General features: G+C 48.9%; 1 protein-coding gene across 2 annotated transcripts in view; it reads right to left on the reverse strand.

Annotated features, from left to right (window-relative positions):
- Window positions 1-2,803: 2,803 nt before the first annotated feature.
- PLPP3 (phospholipid phosphatase 3) overlaps window positions 2,804-19,869 on the reverse strand; it is a 41,414-nt gene continuing 24,348 nt past the window's right edge. For both annotated transcript variants that reach the window (XM_082765899.1, XM_082765900.1), the window contains exons 3-6: window positions 14,749-15,032; window positions 13,927-13,984; window positions 7,263-7,439; window positions 2,804-3,361 (exon numbers count right to left, since the gene is read on the reverse strand). In XM_082765899.1, the coding sequence (XP_082622025.1) occupies window positions 3,236-3,361; window positions 7,263-7,439; window positions 13,927-13,984; window positions 14,749-15,032 (645 nt within the window). In that variant the 3' untranslated portion in view covers window positions 2,804-3,235. The remainder of the gene's footprint in view (window positions 3,362-7,262; window positions 7,440-13,926; window positions 13,985-14,748; window positions 15,033-19,869) is intronic.

The following is a 19,869-nucleotide window of genomic DNA, read 5'->3' on the forward strand; positions in this document are numbered from 1 at the left end:
CCAGCAGCATGCACAAACTCTGCTCAGGGACTGCCTGCAGAAGTGGTTGCCTTCAGATCCTAGAGCATGTATGGTTTGGTTTTAAAAGTGGTTTTTTTTTTTTTTTTCTTTTTTCTTTTTCCATTTCACTCTTTTCTCTTTCACTTCCTTCCTGCCCCGCAGGAAGCGATGATAACAGATATGCCCCATTGCTGTTCTCATGGCTCACACTGCCTGCTCAGATCCAGCCACCCCATTCAGTCTCCCCTCCACACTTGTGGTGGTGCCTGTGATGTGCAATTGGCAGCTCACAGTGCTGCTGGATGCCTCCCACACTGGTGTCCAGCATGACCCTGCCACTGCCTGGACCAGCATGCCCAGAACTCATTTCTCCTCTAGCACCTATACACTCACTCTTCTGCTAATCGGGACAGGGCACTCTGGACTGTGCTGCTGGCAGTCATCACTCCCCTTTGCTTATTTACCAAGCAGTCAGCAGGGGTGAGCAGCAGAGCCAGAAATAGGACACGGTGCTACTGACACCAGGACACACATTATAACCTTAAAGTCTGCTGCCTTGTCCAGAAACATGCACTGACTGCCTTTCCTGCCCCGTACCTGGCCTACACATCCCACACAAGGCCTCCAGCATCTCACCACCTCACCAGCTGCCTGATGCTCCCCAAACCCTCCTCTGTCCCCCATATATCTGTACACCTGTTTCCATACACCCAACACTAGCAAAGCTCCCTTTACATTTAGGACAGGCACAGGTTTACTAAGTTGTTCCACACGTAATAAAATACTACTACTAATTACGGTAATAATAGCAAGTGCTAGCTGAGCTCTGCCTGCTTAATTTCCACCTGCTATTTATTTTCAGTTTGATGTGGTATTCACTTCCTGTCATGCATTCTTGCAAATTATTTCTGTGCTGCGTTATCTTGCCAATGTGGTTCACCCAAGGAGTGGCCGAAACGCAGCTCTGACTGAGGGTGTCACCACCAAGGAGTTAATTTTGTTCTCAGATCCTGTAGGAGTGGGGGAAAAAAAAATCAAGCCTGAAGTGGAACTGTACGCTGTGCACGTGTGTGTATGTGAGCACACGCCACTGTGGGATGTTTTTTTTTCCTCTTTTCCCCTTCCACCCACATCTTCACAACCCATCAAGCTGCAAGGCTTTTGGTTCAGTTGCAAAGTATCATGGGGTTGTTTCATGGGAAAGGTGTTGGCAGAGTTGTGAGCCCTCCTGGGAGACCCAGCAGCCAGACTCTTAAAAACAAACAAACAAAAAAAACCATATTTATTTAAATCTTAGAATATTGATGAAGAAAGGGATGCAATCAATAAAAAGAAATGTCTTTAAAGCCTGCGCATTGTCAGGAGCAGTTCAATGCAGACCTGTGATTGCAGCCACCATACCCTCTCCACCCAGAAGCCTACCTATGGTGGCATCGGGTCCCCTACATCCAGATGACTCGTGCATCAAGTCCCAAAGGGTGACCCGAGTTCCCTGGGCAGGAGGGCTCAACCCAAAGGCAGGACGCAACACACGTGGGGCTGTTTAGTTGTGTTATGAGCTTTTATTTAAAAAGCACATTTATACAGCAATAATTTCGCAGATACAAATTTTAATTTTGTATTCTACAAAAGTCTTTGAATATTCTTCTCTTTACAAAATGGAACATTACAAAAATACAGACAATTTAATATGATTTTTTTATACAAATGTCTCTAATTGTAGTTATTTTCATTAAAATATTACTACCACAGAACTACAATATTTTAGTCGACTATAAAAAATTAATTCAATGCTTTTTTAAGCAGCAAAATGTAAATAACACAGGTCAGGACACAGTTTATAGTCATAGTGGATATATCTAAAATTGTTTCAGAAATAATATTTTACATAGTTAATTTTTAAGGTTTTATACATTATTTATATAATATTTATATATAAAAAAATCATAGCTTGCTATAGTTGAAATGATAGGACGGATTCTGTACGAAGGATGTGCAAATGGCCGTTCTGCATGCTTTGCGTGATCCCTTTGCAAGCGCGCTCTGTGAAAGGTCTGCAAGCCAAAAACCTGTGGTTTCCGGGCAAAAACAAAAACTAAAAAAAAAAAATTAAAAAAAAAAAAAATCACACTCGGCGGAGGCACAACTGATTTCCCACCGGCGTCCCCGAACAGAGCACTCCGCCTGGCACCCGCAGCGGCAGCGCACACCAGGGCGCCAACGGGAGAAGCAGGGGGGGGGGATGCACGAACCGACTGACACCCAGGCTGGGACGTGCCGCCCAGCAGCCCGTCCCAAAACGGCAGAATTAAAGTTTCCCCGGGACTCAGCCCCGAGGTCGTAGTGCGAACGTGCCTCCGGCAGAGCCGCCACTGCCCAAACCGTGAGCGCACAGAAAATCTGCTGCAATTTTGAGGGGGGGGAGGACCGGGAAGCGGAGGATGCTCTTTTCCATTTTAAGGCCATTTGCGGCTGCTGCATGCGCCCAGTGGCTCAGGCAGGATGAAGCCTCGCCAGGAAGCGAGCGGGAAGGAAGAAATGTGGCTTTCTGTGCCAAGGGTGGGTTTGTTCAACCTCGCTGCGTGTCTCAGGACTGCTTGTGAAAGGTGTGTAGTGTGAACAGAGACCCTCCGGAGATCTTTGACTGGGCAAGCTTCTTCTACGCTAAGTCACAGTATGGAACAGAGGAGGCAAAAACAAACCAGCATCCGATAGGAAAAAAAAAAGCAACTCTTACAAACCAATCCCAGATCTTGACTCAGTGCTGTTTCTCATACATAGTGCTATATAATTCAATTGTGAGTTGTTTTTTTTTCCTCGCAGGCATTGGACATCTTCATCATAAAAAAGAAAACAAAAACAACTAAGATGGCCAGCTTTCCAAAATCCCTTAGTGTTCATTACGCTATGAACAATTTGGCGTTCACTACAACATGAACACTCAAACCAATTGCACATCCAGGACTCCGGCAGCTCTCTTTGCTTGTTCATCTTTTTGTCGTGTGTCTGTTTCTCACTGTCGCTTCTGACTTAGTTGACCACCACCCCTCTCCTCCAAATGTCGCAAGTTGAAAAGACCACAGAGTAAGACTTTACCGGTCGGGCAAGAAAGTCTCTCCCTACATTCTACTGTCTGATGAGATTTGAGAGCAGCAGGTAGTTGCTGTCAGCAGTCATTTTTTTGCAAAAATAAAAAATAAAATAAAATACAACGCCAATCCGATCTCTCAAAGGCCTACACCATGTTGTGATGGTTATTGCGTTCAATGATGTCCACAGGTGAAAGGATCTCCTTCCGGATGGGGGGCGGTGGCAGGCAGGTCTTTGTCTTGGGTTTGAAGAGGTCTGAGACGTAAAACACCTGGGGGAACAAGAGGGAAAGGCAAACTTAGCCCCACTGGGAGATGCTTCATTCACAAATTTGGTTTACAAAGCACGTACAAAGCTGCAGGCTCAAACACTTCTTGTGCTGTTGAATTCCTGCATGTAGCCCCAGCACCTGCTACCACCTTCCCGTAGGACACAGAAGGCTCAGACCTCACATAACACAGCATAAAAACATGACAGAACAATTTCATTTATTGCTGTGTCTTCACCAAGAGCAGGACCCCAACCCCACTGCTGAGCGGGTTAAAAAGCCAGGAAACAGACACACGGCTCACACTCACACAAAACAAAGGTCTCCAATGAGCCTGCCTGACTCATACAAGCCGTTTTAGGGATGGGATCGATGTGAAATAACACATTTAGGCAGACACCAGGTAGGCAATGAGACGCCCTCAAATCCAAATTGTACTAAACGTTACAGGCAGCAAGTCCAAAGCACACGATGGATTTGATTTACATCTTGCCCTTTCCCCACCAGCCCAGAGAATAGAGGAGGAGCCATTCCTGACTGCTTTTTCCTAAATATCCCGTGATGTAAGCCCTCTCCCGGATGTGAAAAAGCCAGCGCTTGGCAATTTTGGGAGGCAGCAACACAATAAGAAACAAAGTGCTGGGAGGAAACTTCCACATCCTCCCTTGGCAGCCACTGCACTGAGCTTATCAGCACCGTCAGACCGGGGCACTTTCTCCCATGCCAAACCTCAGCCCCACACCAGGAGGGAAAAGACTTAGACAGCACAGATCCTCCAGAGGTAGCAAAAAGCAGCCAGAACTCTTTTTTTTGTTAGCTGGTACCAAATCCCAGAACTTCAGTCGTGCCATCAGTGGCTTCTGCCAGCCCGAAGTCGCTGGCTCAGCTTCAGGTATCATCAAGCGCTGGTAACTCAGAGCAAGGTGTGGGTTAGCTGAACTGAAGCCCTGGGAAGAGCAGCATGTGGCAGCTGCAGGAATTAGCAGCACATTTGACTTTTCTCCTCCAGTACTCAGATCCAACATCTAAGCAACAAGATAAATGAGGGGGGAAAAAAAATCCAAGGTGCTCAAATGAGTAATATCAGATTTACACCTTCAGGCTGGGTAACACAGGGAAGGAGCTGAGACATTCCCCTCTGCCTCTCCACATTTTCTAGCTACCCACAGCCTCACACGGCAAGTTTAGTTGTCCTTGGAAACAACTTTTGCAAGTCCATATCAGCACAGGAAGATAAGGAACTGAGCTGAATAGACACCAAACCTGCTATAAATGGCAATTCACTCCTACAACCATAACTGCGGATTCAGGAAGCCGAGCTGTTGCTGCTCAGCTTTTATTGCTTCACAGACAGGCACGGAAGGAGCTGACATGCAAAGTGGCTTTTTCCTTGGGGACATGTTGGTATCTGGCTGCCTGGTTTTGTAACGGAGCTGGTAAAGTCATTTACAGGGCATCCAAGCAGCAGCATTTGCGCCTCTATTTCCATCACAGGATCCAGCTGAACCCACAGAGGATCACAAGCCTGGATCTGGCCTCTTGCTGCCGCATCTCAGAGCATGAGCATCTTGAGCTGCTCTGGTGATGGTTTTCCTCTTGGCTGTTAACAAGCGTAAAACCTCCGCTCGGCTGGCTGCTGGTGCCAGCGTTCTCGCGTGCCCACCTCGGAGAGCTGGATTCAATCAAAAAGATGTCCAATTTCTGCACCGACACAGCCATGACAAATTGATTTACGGGAGGAGAGTGCTCAGTTCAAGAAGCATATGGGGATTACGCTGAGCCTGGTCCTTGTTTTGGACAGGAGTGAGTTATGGTGGAGTGTCATCCTGCGCACTTCAGCCTTTACTGTGCTGCTTGCTGCTTTTCGGGGTTTCATTCAGAGACTGGGTAAGAGGTTTCCTTTCTCTTTAAACTGTATTTCACTTCAACGTGGCTGGAGGTTATACAAACACTTATAGGAATCATGAAACATGATCTTTTGGGGTTAAAACAGTGTGTTAAATCCTCCTAATGCTTGAAGTGTTTAACACAAAAAAGGACTAATAAACGTGCAAAGTTTTTCACTTGGATTAGCTCCATTTCCTGTAGAAGGTGCTCTCCACCCATAAAGAAAACTTGACAGCAGAAGACTGAGCGCCTGTTGTACAAAGCCAATATCTTATATTGCCACTTAGCAAGTCATATTCCTTTTCGGTATGCCGAAGAATTCCTTAATCACAGACAGAGAGGTTAAATCAACCTTCTGATCAAACCAGAGCAACACCAGGAGCGTGTCCTTCTGACACCTCCCCTTTTCTCTCCATCAGAAAAGACATAAACTGCACGACACATAGCAGGCTGCCTGCGACGTGCATAAAAACTATTTCCATTTAAGCAGTCCTCATTATATTTCACCCTGGAACCAAGTCCGAATGTTTCATCAGCTGGAAGCGCTTGACACTAATGTCTTCTGCTTGTTATTTCAGGCACTGGAGGACAAACGCGTCTGCTGCAGCACAACCTGGATTTAAGTCCTGGCAGTCCTCGGAGGTGAAACCCACAATCGGTTTCTAGCAGAAATTATAGCCTGATAACTACGGTGTTTTAACGGCCATCATCCGGCGTGCTGCTGAAGGCTGTGCTGCAGGGAGGGGAAGAGCAGCAGGTCCCTGCCTCTGCTTTGCAGCATCCCCTGCATGAGCACCTGAACCCAACCTGGGCTAGCAGCCCTGGGACACACCAACAAAACGCTCTAAGACCTCCACCTACCCCAAAGAGTCTGGGGTGAGGCTTTCCTGGCCTCCAACCCCTGTCTCCAAAGGGCATGGAGATGACCAGCCCTTCCACAAGCTGGCTGGAAAGGGCAGCACCAGCAAACTCGTGCCCACCTGTGAAGCTCGCAGGCAGCTGCTTCCTACACTGCTTTGCCTCCATACAGGAAAACCAGCCTAGCGCTGCTGTGGCCTCCCCTTCCCAGCACAGCTTCCATCTGCTGGGGGGAAAACGGCCAGATCTGCTGCTGGCCCCAGCCAGGAAGCCTGGGGATGTCTGCACCAAGCATCCGGAGAGCTGCTGTCTTCCTGACACCGTGATCCGGGCAGCCACTGCCCTATATCCCAAATACTGCTGGCATATGGAAAGGTTAACTGCACCCCTGTAACACAGCCTGGTGATGTGACCCGGTGTCTGGACCTCCTGCAAACCCCGCAGAGGAAAAGATGACCAGGATGTGTGGAAACACCCTGGCAGTATTGGTACGGAAGATGCAGGAGCTGTGCTGACGCTGGCGGCAGGGTTAAGGCAGCTGCCTTCTGCATCTGCTGGCTCCACGTGCCTGAACGGGACTTTGGCATTCAGCAACGCCACAACCCAATCTTTGCCCAGTGGGTTAATAATGCTTTATAACAACTTTCCAGCCGTGCCATTTTTGACTTAGCTATGGATTATTATCAATGAGTGGAAAGTATATACACAACCTATTTTCTCTCCCTGAGAAATAAAGCATTAGGGAACTTAATTCCTTGCCTCGTTTTGCATCACTTTTCCATCAGTTAAAGAAAAAAAAAAAAACAAAAAAAAACACCTCTAGACCAGAAAGTGGTAAGCTGTTACAGCCTTGGTTTGGGGAGCTTGTACAAAGACACGAGTGACCCCAGCCCCTTTGTTTCCAGGCAAGGCAGCAACCCTGAGAACAGCCCCAGTGCCCCCCACCACTTCCATCTGTCACTTCCAGTTACGGGTCCTGCAGTCAGGTCACTCCTCAGAGAGTAAATTGCATGAGAGCAGCCCAGGCTGCCACAGACAAGCAGACACAGCTTTTGTTAACAGTTTTCTCACGAGCCCTTCCGCTACATTAAAAAGCCGAGCTCACAGCAGCAGCACCAGTAACCCCTGCCCCAGAGGCCCCCCCTGCAGCAGCACTCACCACGCAGTAAGCCACCAGGGCTCCCTGTGCAAAGCCTGCCAGCACGTCGGTGGGGTGATGCTTGTGGTCTGACACGCGGGACAGGCCGGTGTAAAACGCCATCATGATGAGCGTGAACTGCAGCAGGGGACGGAGCAGGCGGGCGCCCTTCCACGTGAACCTGGCCTGCAGATAAAACTGCAGGGAAGAGAGAAAAAAAAAAGAAAAAAGGGTGAGTTAATTTGAGGGTCCCACCTGCACTGGGGTAGATGCAGGGGCCCCATGGAGCAAGGAGGGGGAGTTTTTAACACAAAGGATGCTCTCTACAGGCCTGTGACCTCCTGCCTGCCACTTTGGAGCCTGGCAAGGGGCTTGATACCCATTTACAGCCCCTTTTGTGCACCCAGAGCAGTTCACACTGCCTTGAGACAGGAGGGAACGAAGCTCTCACCAGAAACCCCAAGCAGCTTAATAATACCATTTACCTACTGAAGCAGAATTAATTGGAAAGCTGATATGGGGGAACCCTGTGTTGGTTGATTTAGTGTGTCTGGCTGTTGCATAAGCATTCTATTTACCCCTTTTTGGAAGGAATACACACCAGGCTTGTTAAAGGAAACGAAACATCATGTCATCGGAATGGAGCAGATGCTCCAAATTACCCAAATTGTTAGCCAATTAGCATGGAAGAGAGCAGCACCAAAACAGCTTGGTGCTGGCTAGCTCACATTATGATTCTGGGGAATATTTCTGCAAACCAGCCAGAGTCTGGGAACGGGGCCACATCCCCACAGCACACACCCCACACTGTGCAAACTGGTCCACAAGATGCTGGGGGACAAGCTATGGCTCTCAGATCCTTGTGGCACCCCCCACTGCTGCAGTCTGGTGAAGTAAATGTCTCAGGAATACTTTCAGGTCCAGGGTACAGTGCAAAGCTCAGCTTCCAGTATGTTGTTGCAGAGCAAAAATAGTTCCATGTACTATATCTTACAAACTGTTACCCTTAGTTCTACCAGGGGGTTTGAAACTTAATGTCTTACACTTCAGGCTGTGTCCCACTAAAGCCATTAAGAATGAAATTTGATGCTGGGTAACCTGACATTTGTCCCTTTAGACCACCCCAACATCCCCTCAAATCCTTATATCCCACAAGCTCGAACTAGATAGGTCTAAGAGATGAAGCAAATTTTTGGTTAAAAATTAGCAATAAAAAACTAACACTGAATTTGAACATGATAAAACAGACACCTTTTGGAGTCTGAAGTGATTTAAAAAAAAAAAAAAAAAAAACACAGGAAATTCTATAAAACAAGGAAAGAAATGTCTAACTTGTTTGAGATTTGTGCTTTGGGCAAACCATTTTATCAACTAGATTATACGGAGATTTTACCTTTTCTTTAGAAACACTTGCAAAAACTGCCCTCCCTTCCCCTGCCCAGCCTCTGCCCCCGTGTCCTCTGGCCCCGGTGCCTCCTGCTCCAGGAAACAGCCAAGTCCGAAACCACTTGGACTTGGAGCAAAACTTGCATGTTTGCATCGCGATGTCCCGTTCCCCTACTTCCATGCAACTTGCACTCCATCCCCACTGTGCCCTGCTGAAATCAGCCCAGGAGTTCAAAAGTTATCACAAATTGCCACGCAGATGCAGACAGCAAGGTCACGCAAGCCCCGTTTCCTTCAAATGGTGCAAGAGGCTGTTTGCAAACTGATTCCCACTTTCCCCAGCACAACCCTGGCCTGTGCAGCTCGTGTACACCCTCTGGCCCTGTGTAAGGCGTGGAAAGGCTGAGCAGCACTGTCCTGGGTGTCCTGGAAGCCACCAGAGCACCCAGCACCGACTCACACCCACACTTGTCTGAGAACCTGCTTTGGAAGCAGGCTGGGAGCACGTACCGAGCGATGCCTGCTAAGGACTGCCAGGTTTGGGTGGGAACGTGGGGCTGGACAAAGCTCTTCCAGGGAGGGGACGGCAGAGCAAGACCACAGCCTGGGTTATCTGCACCACAGACTGTCACAGGGCAGCTAAAGGCAGGAGCAGCATCAATGGGAACAGCCCAGAGAAGGGGTGGATGGAGAGAATGAAGCGAGATCACAGCAGGAGCTGTCTGGAGCTCCCACCCACTGCCTGGCTTCTGGCAGGAGCCGAATTACCACGGAGCAGATGGCTTCGAGGGCATCGCATAGCTCTGCTCCTGCCAGGGGACTTCCACAGCGTCGGCGGGGACAACCCGCGGCCACACACAACCCCTGAGCGAACCCATTGGGGAGGAGCTGGCAGGGACACGGGCTGAGAACCTCATCTCCAGCCTCCCAGGGCTCTCTGCCACCCAGACATCCCATCCCCTTCACGCTGCCCCCACCACAAGGCTGAGCTCCACCAACCACGGCTCTGAGTCACCCCAAGGTTTCCTTCTGGGAAGCAGCCGGTCTTGTTTCGGAGTTAACCTGACGTTACCTCCTCCAGCCCCATCTGGAGCAGTAACTGAAACGGTGTGAGGCCAGAAGTCCTCAAACCCTCGATGTAGGCAGAAGGATAAAGACCTCCCAGCACCACGTGGACGAGCTGATTGCCTCTTCCCCGCCTCTGCTGGCTGCACAGCATCCTCCCACCCTACTGGGAATATCGCCGTCTGCTCGGCAGAGAAGGTCGCACCTCGGCCCCAGCCTCTGGTATAAACCACTTTTTTCACGTACTTAGGTCACCACCAAGCCTCAATCCAAGTCCACAACCACCGTGGAGCTTCCCTCGTACACATCATCACTCAGCAGCACGGCAGCATTGGGAGCTTCTCTGCCCTTGGCAAGAAACGCCAGTGCAAAGCTCCATGGTCACCCAGGCAAAACCAGAAGCACCTGTAAGTTTCCATACAAACAGCAGACCGCACTAAAACCCCTTCTGATCTGAAGGCTTCAACCTCACCCACTGAACACCCATTTAACACCCAAGCTGCTCTGTTTTACTCTCATTTTCTCCAGAATCAGCCAACGCTGCTGAGGGATATTAACTTATCTATATCTATCTAACTTAACTATTTTCCTTCACCCTCTGAGCAAATGGCTGGGGTTTTGGGGAAGTTCTGGCTGAAAAAGAATAATCAGCATTATGGTCTCAGGTGCCTGATGGGAGCAGAAAACCCCACTGCTCCTCTCGAAGCCTCGCCACAAACTTGAGGTGTGGGCTGGGTGCACCGTGAGCTGTTACAGACCTCCTCCTTCCTCAGCCTGCTATAAATATGGGCTATGGGCTCGCTCAGCCAAGGAGCAACAAAGCAAGGAAAATTAAGACAAAGAGGATTGCCCAAGCGCAATTTCCCCTTTTAAATTTTTATACAAAGGCCTGATGTTAATTGGGTATTCTTGGTGACAAGGAGGCTGCGAGAAACTTAGCCCTGAAGTCTCAGGGCTTATAATGAAATCCCAGGAGCTCTGACTGTGTGGCAAACGCCTTTCTGTGGGACTTTTCCACCAAAGCCCTCCAGGGCTTGGCATCAATTCACAGGTCCCTGTTGGGATCCCATGCCCAAACCAATAGTGCCCAACAGAGACCAGCTGGCCACAGGGCTCAGTGCTGAAACCAGGCACTGGTCACCCACCGCCTCCCTGTTCCTGCCCAGCCTCAGACCCTGCAGGACCCTCTGCAGACCCAACACACTCCAGCAATGATGGATTCTGCAGGTATTTTCCCCAACGGAAGGCATTTTGCAGCATCCTTGAGGTCTCCAGACAGACCCTGTTGGCCACAGATCCCACCACGACATACAACATATTACTGACCATAAACTTGTTTCTGCACGGGGTTTATACACACCAGCACATCACTGGTGAGCACACACAGAGCAAACTTCCATCAAAAATATCCCCCTGCCCATGTGTGGATGCTGCATTTTAAAGGTGGCTTGACTTCAAGCGTGGGGTGATGTAATATCTTTTAATAGACCGACTAAAGCTTTCTGCACCCACGACCTCCATCGCATGGGACACAGGACTTGAAGCCATCGTCGTGCTGAATGGGCTGCAAGAGCCATGCCAGGGCATGCCAGGAAGTGACTTGTTCTTGGAAAATGAAGTATTGTTCAACACAGAGCTTGGACGCTGCACTTAGGACACGGCTGGCCAGCTGAACCTCTGCAGCTCTCGCTCAGCTCCAAAATGCCCCCAAAGTGCCTTCACCACCACCAGTGCCTCCAGTTTGCAGAGGTCCCCTGCCAGCTCCCAGTTGCCATTGCTCCAGCAACAACCTGCTGCCATGTTACAACTTCACCATCCCTAGCTAGTCTTCCAAAAATCCTCTCATTCATTTATGGCTGAACCCTGGGTGTGATTTTTTCCCCTGACTTTTTAAGGCACTGCACAACTGAACAGCCGGTCAGAGGGAGCCTGCTACCAACCTTATCTCGGTCACTGGACAAGGTATAGTTTAAAACAAAGTCATTCTTAGGGGACAAAACTGCTCCATGGAGAGGAATAAGGGGAGCAGATGGGGAGAGGAGCAGCGGCTGCTGGGTGCTGACAGCTCCAATGTTCCCATAAGGGGAAAGGAAAGGATAGTGAACAGATCGGAGCTGACTTTTTGCTCCGAAGTCATGGCCCCCAGAGTTACACAGGAGCACTTCCAAAGCCTGTTGCAAAGCTAAAAGAAAATTAGGCTACTTTGTATTAGTGCAGGCACTAGTACAAAGCAGCATTGGAAAATGAGCCACATTTTTTCCACATGTCCTAAGGGAATGCTACACGTTACTGCTTTAGGGTCTCCAGCGCACCCCCTGCCACCAGTGCCTTCCAGGCATCTGAATTCTCATTTTGCATCTCACTTGTTCCATAACCACTGTTTTTTCAGAAAAACAAGGGACAAAAAGTCCTGGCAAAGCAGAGCGGTCTGCATGGCGCCCTTTGGAAAGCGGGTCAAGCCCTGGCAGCGTCGGCCAGCTACGGCCAAAGCGAGCAACTGGGAACATGGGATGGGGCTGGGCTCTCCCCGAGGCACTGCCTGGGAAGCCCAGGTTTGTCCCCTACCCTGCCACAGGCTACGATGCTGTGAAAAGGGTGAGAGGTCGTGCTGGGCTTCCAAAAAGGCCTGGGAGCTGCCTCTCCTAAAAAATAAAAGTACCAGTAACCTTGCTAAGTATTCGAGGAAGAAACACGACCGACTTAGTGGGGACTGGCAGTCCCTGCTGCCTCCAGATGCCAGGCCAACTTATCTCCCTGCCTGCAGAACACTCAGAAATAAATAAATGCCCCTCCCGAGGCAGTGAGAGTGACAATTTCCAAACTCAGCTCGGAAAGTTTTGCGAGGGCAGGGCAGGAGGGCCGAGCCTCCTGCGAAGCATCACGAGGCGGCTCCGGCACGGGGTGGGGGAGATGCTGCCAACCACCACGCTTCGGGTGCCCTGGCTGGGGCACAGGAGGGCCATTTTTGTGCAAGCAGTGATTTTTGTCGGTGGGAAAATGGAAAAAAAAAAACAAAACAAAACACCACACACGCTGCGGCAGGGAGCTGGTTTCTCTTTTGTTTCCTGCCTCGTCCTCCCCACACTGGCTTCTGGTAAGGGCAACACAGGGGGTGCGGGCTGCTTCTCCCCCAGCCTAGCACCTGGCAGAGCTTCAACCTCATTATTGTAACGTGGCTGGGAGGAGGAGATGGCCAAACTGTTTCCCAAAATATTTCAAGAACAGATTAAAAAAAAAAAAACTACAGGGGGAATGAGGAAAGAATTTAATACACTCTCCCCATACAGCCTGGAAAGCTTAGTAATTAAATTACAGGAACAGCGCCCAGCCCACGGAGGGTAAATCCAGGGATTAAAAGCCAGGAGGGAGCTGCAGTAATTTATCTTTTCAGAGGAGAAAGTAGAGGGACGGGGGAAGCACTGCTAATAGATAAATAAGAGTTCATGTTTAATGTTTTTACAAGCACTACAAGCACAGGGCTGGTTCTTTGCTTGCCAGTCTGAGCTTACAGGAGATGGGGAGGGGGGACAAATCTTGAAAGGAACCTGAAACCGTTTTTTTTTTGTTTTTTTTTTTTTTTTTAAAAGCACAAATCACTATCCAAATCCCTTCCACAAAAAAAACTCAGTGCGGGACCTTTTTGGGGGCGCGGGGAGCGTGCCTGCGGCAGCCCTGGCAGGAAGCACCTTGGCACGGGCCCCGCGCAGGAAGGGCAGAGCCATTTGTCACCGACAAAGGAAAACGAGCCTCAGCCCTCCACGACAGATCCGGCCGGGCAGGCAGCTTCACCTGCTCCGCCAGCCCTGAAACACAGCCTAGGAATCAACCCACACCCCTGATGGAGATGCCACGGTGCATCCCCCCACCACCACCATGGCCAATGCAGTATTTTGGCACCCTCAAAATTCTCCCTGGTGGAAACCGCAGCTTGGGGTGAGCAAAAATGCACAAGTCATCTGCTGGGGTAGCAGGGCTCGGATTTAATTGCAGCCTTGGCTACATCCAAAAGCTGCACAGCTCAGCTATAACCCGGGAGTTTCCAGCCCAAATAACACCGCAGGGTCCAAAAGTGAGATTTTTTCCACCATTGGCGTGTTTGGGCTCTTGTTTTCAACCAACTCCCCCATCTCTAGTCCTCATCTCACTACTATTGCTACCGAACGGGGGGGAATGCCTTGGGGTGGGGGTCAGGGGTTGAACCAGCTCCATCTCCAGTAAGGCTGAGGTCACTTACCACCAAATACAGCATGGTGTAGAGGGAGAAGGACGCGTGCCCGGAGAAGAAGGATTTCCTGCAAAACAAACAGGTGCTAAGAACCAGCCACTACCATATTCTCGGTGTCACAAGATTACACATAACAGGGTAACTTGCCCATTAGCTAGCGAGATGGCCCCAAAGCAGAGGGAACCACAACTCCCCCATCTTTCGGGTTACAAAAGCCCTGTTATCCGCCCTGCTCGCTCCCGAGGCCGAAAACGAGCGGATGGGCAGGATGTGCGCATTGTTCGTCCCTTCCTGGTCTATTCGTGGGACAGCGCAGCTATTTCCAGGACAGCACGATAACTCATCGTCTCGCCTCAAATAACCAGGAAACCGTGAAGAAATGAAAAGCAAGCACTTCTCCGGTCGCTTGATTACGGCATTTAGGCGCCCCTCATTTAGGTTCCCCCTAAAAATGTCAAAACTGGGCATGGGATGAGTCTGATGAGGAGCGTGAAAGGGAGGTGCTAGGGACCTAAAGGAGAAGCCCTCCCTGCACAGCGGGACGGATGGCTGACATTAACTCAGCTCTTATGGTGAATTCCCACATTGAGCAACCTCTCACGAAACAATAGTGTAGGAGTACAGAGAAAGGAAGAAGAAAACTATTCAGGCGAACCCCACGACTCCCGAGGGAAACCACCCGTTGCTGCAGCCTTCCCAGGGACAGCAGCAGCGAGATCGTCTACTGCTGGCAGAGAAACCCTGAGAATATTTAGCGTGAGACACCGTTTTGGCATCAGCAGCCCATTTCTTTGGACGCTTTCCCCCCGACAGGGACACAAGGGCTCTCACCTGGCTTCCTGGACCTTGCTGTCGTTTCCCCTGCAGGTGTAGTTCTGGATGTAAACCCCCTTCCCGCAGCTGATGGTGGAGAAATCCAGGTCGCAAACCTCCAGGAAATGCGGCCGCAAGCGCCCGACGGACACTTTGGCAATGTCTGTGAAGGACTGGCTGATGGCACAGCCGAAAACGAAGCAGCCCACCTGCTTGTAGAGCGCTGCCACGTAGGGGTTCTGGATAAAGGAGTGCGACTTCTCCTTCAGGTAGTGGATTCGGTACAGCTCTCCCGTGATGATCTGCGGGGATCAAGCAACACAGAGGGGCTGGGGTTAGAGAGAGGGAAGGATGCTTTGCAAAACCAGCCGAGACAGCAAGATGAAGATGTGCCAAGCTGCAAGCCAGGAGAGACAAAATTCACTCTTACAACAGGCTGCTTAATGATTTGCTCTTCTTGCTATGAGCATCTCAAACCAAGAATCTGTTGCCATAGTGAGTAAAGCTTAGTCCAGAGGTTGCCACCTCCTGATCCTCCTCATCTTCCACTTTTTACTGCCTCTCAAGAAGAGATTGCACTCCTCAAAGTTTCGTTAATAGAAAATTTCAAAAAAAAAAAAAAAAAAAAAGCTGGATTTTGGTTTAGCATGTTTGTGTATCTTCACAGAACTGAAATAGTGCCCCATTCTATTCTATTTCAGTGTCACAGAAATAAAAATTCAACATAAAACAGATACATAACATGGGATTGTTTGGGAAGGAGAAGCCAGATCCACTGTCCCCACATCAAAGTGACTTTGGAAAGGAAAAAAAAAAATGAACAACTTCCCAACCTGTCTCTCTTCCTCTTTGAAACCCATGCACACAACAGGGCATGACTCAGAAAACGCTGAGCTTCCCAGATTCTGGCCCCAAATTTGCCACCACCAGACTCCATTTCAGCCATGCAAAGCCACCACACACACCAGGTATTGCTGGGAACCTCAAGGGATCCCTAAGTTGCATGGCAGCAAACGATGCATTTGTGGTGCCACCAAAGGCTTTGGCAATATTGCCATCGCAGAGCAGAGGGCTGGCTTCTTGTAATCCCAACTTTTAAAAGGCAGCTTAATGAAAATCTGGCTGTGAAACCAAGTCCAAATGTCTCACCTCTCCCAAAGAGGCAAAGGCTTAAGTTGTTCTCTGTCACGTTACACACCTAGCTTTTGAGCTCCAGATTTACAACTTCAGGATTTCATTCATTACTTTAAATGCTTTTATACCTGACCAATAAAGCAAGGCAAGGGGTTTCTTTGTTTTGTTTTGGCTGCCCCATCGTCTCTGCCCCTCTCTGGTCTGGTCACAAGGACGGCGATACGTAAATTCAACCATCAGGAAAAATGCCTTCATGTTAATCCCTTTCTGGAGCAGGCAGCAATATTCCTGCTGGTGTGGCAGCCTGCCAGAGGCGTTCAGGAGACAAGGCTCCCCTGCCTACCTTTTTAAAAGCTTGGCACAACGTTTGGAAACTAATAAACTGGAAAAGTATGGCAATTAGGCCAAGAAGAGATGAAGTTGTATCACTGTTTGAACTCACTCGTACCACAGCTTGGAAAACAAAGGTTGACCTAAGGCGTCTGAAATCACAGCTAAGCAGGGTTTATCAAGAAGAGATACAAGTACAATAATGAAAAAACAAAAACCAAGCCAGATCTTTCAGCAGCTGTACACAGAAATATATCAGGCAGCTGCACTGTCATCCAGGGCTTACACGTCAAATCTAATATTTACTCTTGGAAGCCTGGTCGTGCCCAAGAGCTGCCTGGGGAGCTGCAGCTAACCAGCTCCATTTTAATCCTCACAGACTCCAAACCATCATTTGCACAGTCTTTATCCCCATTCTGGGCTACCTTCAAGCCCAAGCTGGGATCCAGGAAATCTCTTTGCATGAGAACCACAGAAGAATGTCAGAGCATCTCCTGCTCCTCTGCCAGGAGGCAACACTTGGGCATCCGGAGTGGATGCAGATGATGGATGCGGATGGTCCTTGGGGCTGTTTGGAGACTCACTCCCATCCATCTGCATCTCCCTGGGCTCATTCTCATGCTGGTGACAAAAACCTGCAAGTACCTTGTCTCTGCCTTCATCATGCACCCAGCATACAAAGGCTTCTGCCATGCACACAAGGGCACAGCCACTGCCTGCAGCCTCCTAAACACCTAAATCTGCAAGAAGGGAGTTTTGAGCCTTGCAGCTCTCCAGCTCTTGCAAAGGGGAGACGAGCTGAATTAAGGGCGACATCTGATACCAGCTGATGTGCCATTGCTCCCAATGCACAAACAGCCACGTAAAGCTGAGGCTCCTGGCCTGGGAAAAGGCATGTGACCAACATTTTTAGCAAGGACCAACAAAAGTCTGGGGATTAATATTTTTTTCTCACCGTTGGTGGTCTCGGTAATTGCACACATGTAGCAGATTGTAAATTGGAGACTTCATTCCCTCACTAACACACGGCTGGGCAGCCGTGAGCCCTCCACGCTCAGTTAAAGTCATGGCTCAAGGTTAATGAGAAACTAAAATTGGGTAAACTTGTTTTTTTGGCAGTGCCGTCCCAGATAAAGCAGGATGGTGGAAAATTAACGTAGCACAGATGTGCAGGAACTGAAAAGACATCCTGAAAATGAGCAAGTCAAAGCTATCCATTCAGCTCTGCTCCTGCCTCGTGTCCCTGGCGAGCCATCCACGTGGGATGAGCGCCGTGACTGCCACACGTGTTCAAAAAAGTTGGCCATTATGACAAAGGCAATAGCAAGCTCTTCTGTCTGTGCATGCCTTTTGCACATTTTCAGTTCTCATGCCCATTTCACTGTTATCACAAGGTATCAGCTGCAATTCAATTAGCCTGTGATTGCTTAGAGTCTTTCGAACCCTTAGGTCTTTGGAGCATCGTTCTCTGTGCTTAATTGCATTGAAGCCTATCACCTCGAACTGCAAAACAGTCAGCTAACCTGGATGTGAAACTCATATTACCCATGAAATCCACCTCCTTAGGTATTTTCCACAGGTGTTTACAGCTCATCAGGTGTCAGGGCTGGGGCCACACTGCAGTGGTGCCTGCACAAGGCTCAGGAAGAAGAAAAGGGCATTTTCCATCCCAGTGAACACCAACGTGCTTCTTTAATCCAGGAAGATCAAACTGACAATTTTCTAGCAGAAACAGTCAGAAGAGATGTGGGAGCACACAGCCCACAACTTCAGGGTCATCTGCATGGGAATTTGCCTTTCATCAGTAAATACGTAGGTATTAAAGACAAATGTGTATCTCCTCACAGCCTGATGGAAGCAAAGGTCTGTGGCTCTGTGTTTACTTAACTGGAGCTCTGAGTGTCCTCAAGCCATTTAAAACATGACCTGGACCTTTTGCCCAGGGCTAGGCTGCCCATCACGCCACGTAAGGCAAGGGTGTAAGATTTTGGCTTTGCCACCCAACATGCCATCCCCCTGGCAGCCCTCCTAACCGCTGTCCTGCCTTTCGAAGGCAAATGTTTTGAGCAAAAAGGAACAGAGTCAGTGCTTTGTGGATTTGGAAGGAATTCCTATTATGCTACAATAATTCTGGTATCTGGGTTACATCTGAAAAAGAGGTCAGACTGACTTGAATTTTCCACACGTGCTGCCATAGCACAGAAATCTGTTTCTTCAATTCCTCGTTAGCCATTTGTATCACTCACCAGCAAATAACGGAGCTTGTGAATTTACCTTATTAAATTACATTTGTTGTGGGCACAGTGAAACCAGTGCAGAAACATCTAATTCTTTGGGGATTTTCTTTTTCTTTTAATTGACCTGCTATTTCTTGGTAGAAAGCTGATGGATCACATAGGCAGCTGATTATGTTTCCAGTTTCTGTTCCAACTCCTCTATTTGCCACCGCCTCATTACTGATCCGAAGCACACTCCGCATGCAGCCAGCATGACGATAGCTCAGGCAGTAATGTGAAAATGAGGGGCTTTCTCATTTCGTTTTTATGGCTTTTCCACACTCGGGGGTAATTCACCTGCAGGGTAAAATTCTGCTGCACTTATGGAATTAGGGGGTTGTCACCTTTTGGGGGTTGCTTTGAGTAGGGAGGGAATAAGGAGAAGGTGTTTTGGGGACCTATTCTGCTAAGTAAATGCACGTGGTCAGGGAATGATGGAGAGATGGGCACAAGCTGGCAGATGCACTGCACATCTCGCTGCTGCCTGCGAGCAGACTCATGGCCTATTGGCAGCAAAATGAAAGGAACGGGATGGTTTCTGCTGGCCCCAGTGAGAGGGAACATTGGCGCTTCATGAGCGCCCAGGGACAACACAGGGAGGCTATTCTGGGGAACATTCATTGGACTCCAAGATCTTTGAATGTCCCTTCCAACAGAACCGTTCTGTTATATTAACTACTCAAAGCAGCAAGGCTGGGGACAAGGTGTTACTGGAGCAGGCACCATGCCACACTAAAATATCTACCAGCCATGACATTGCTCCCACGAGGGAGGATGGAAGCCAAGAGGGGAACAAGTGCTCCTGACCTCCCCATCTCCAGCATGGAGCAAGAGGAAGGCAGCATCTTTGGGAAAGCACCTGAGCTGTGCTGCCAGCAGGTGAGCAAGGAAAATGCAGGTACTTTTCATTAAATAACTCATTGGGAATTTCATCTGCAGATGCAAGTGTTTGACCAGCAGCCAGGAGACGGCTCCTGCCCAAGCATGAGACACGTGCTGGTGGAAGGAGGCTCAGCTCCATGGGCTGAGTTCAGCTTTTTGGCTGAAATATAAAGCTCTCACTGTACAATCATCATCTCTTAGCATAGCTCTAGGAAACCTGGCAGGAAAAGAAATGAAGACGTTGGGAAGGTGGTGTATCAACTACCTTTTACAGTGAGGGCTCTGGGAATATGCTCCCCGTGGAAGATTTTAATTGTCTTTTTAATATGCCTGTATTATACAATCTCTTAAAAATCTAATACTAACCTGTGAAACTTTTCCAGGTACTGGTTAGCTGAAAAGGTTCATCTTTTTATTATTTTTTTTTCAGCCTTATAAAATAGGCAAATACCTAGAGTTATTTGAATAGGGACAAACCATGCCAAGTCCTCACTGACACTCAACTCTTTTTGCTTCT

This window comes from Aythya marila (genome assembly GCF_965140915.1).
Source record: "Aythya marila genome assembly, chromosome: 8".
NCBI lineage: Eukaryota > Metazoa > Chordata > Aves > Anseriformes > Anatidae > Aythya > Aythya marila.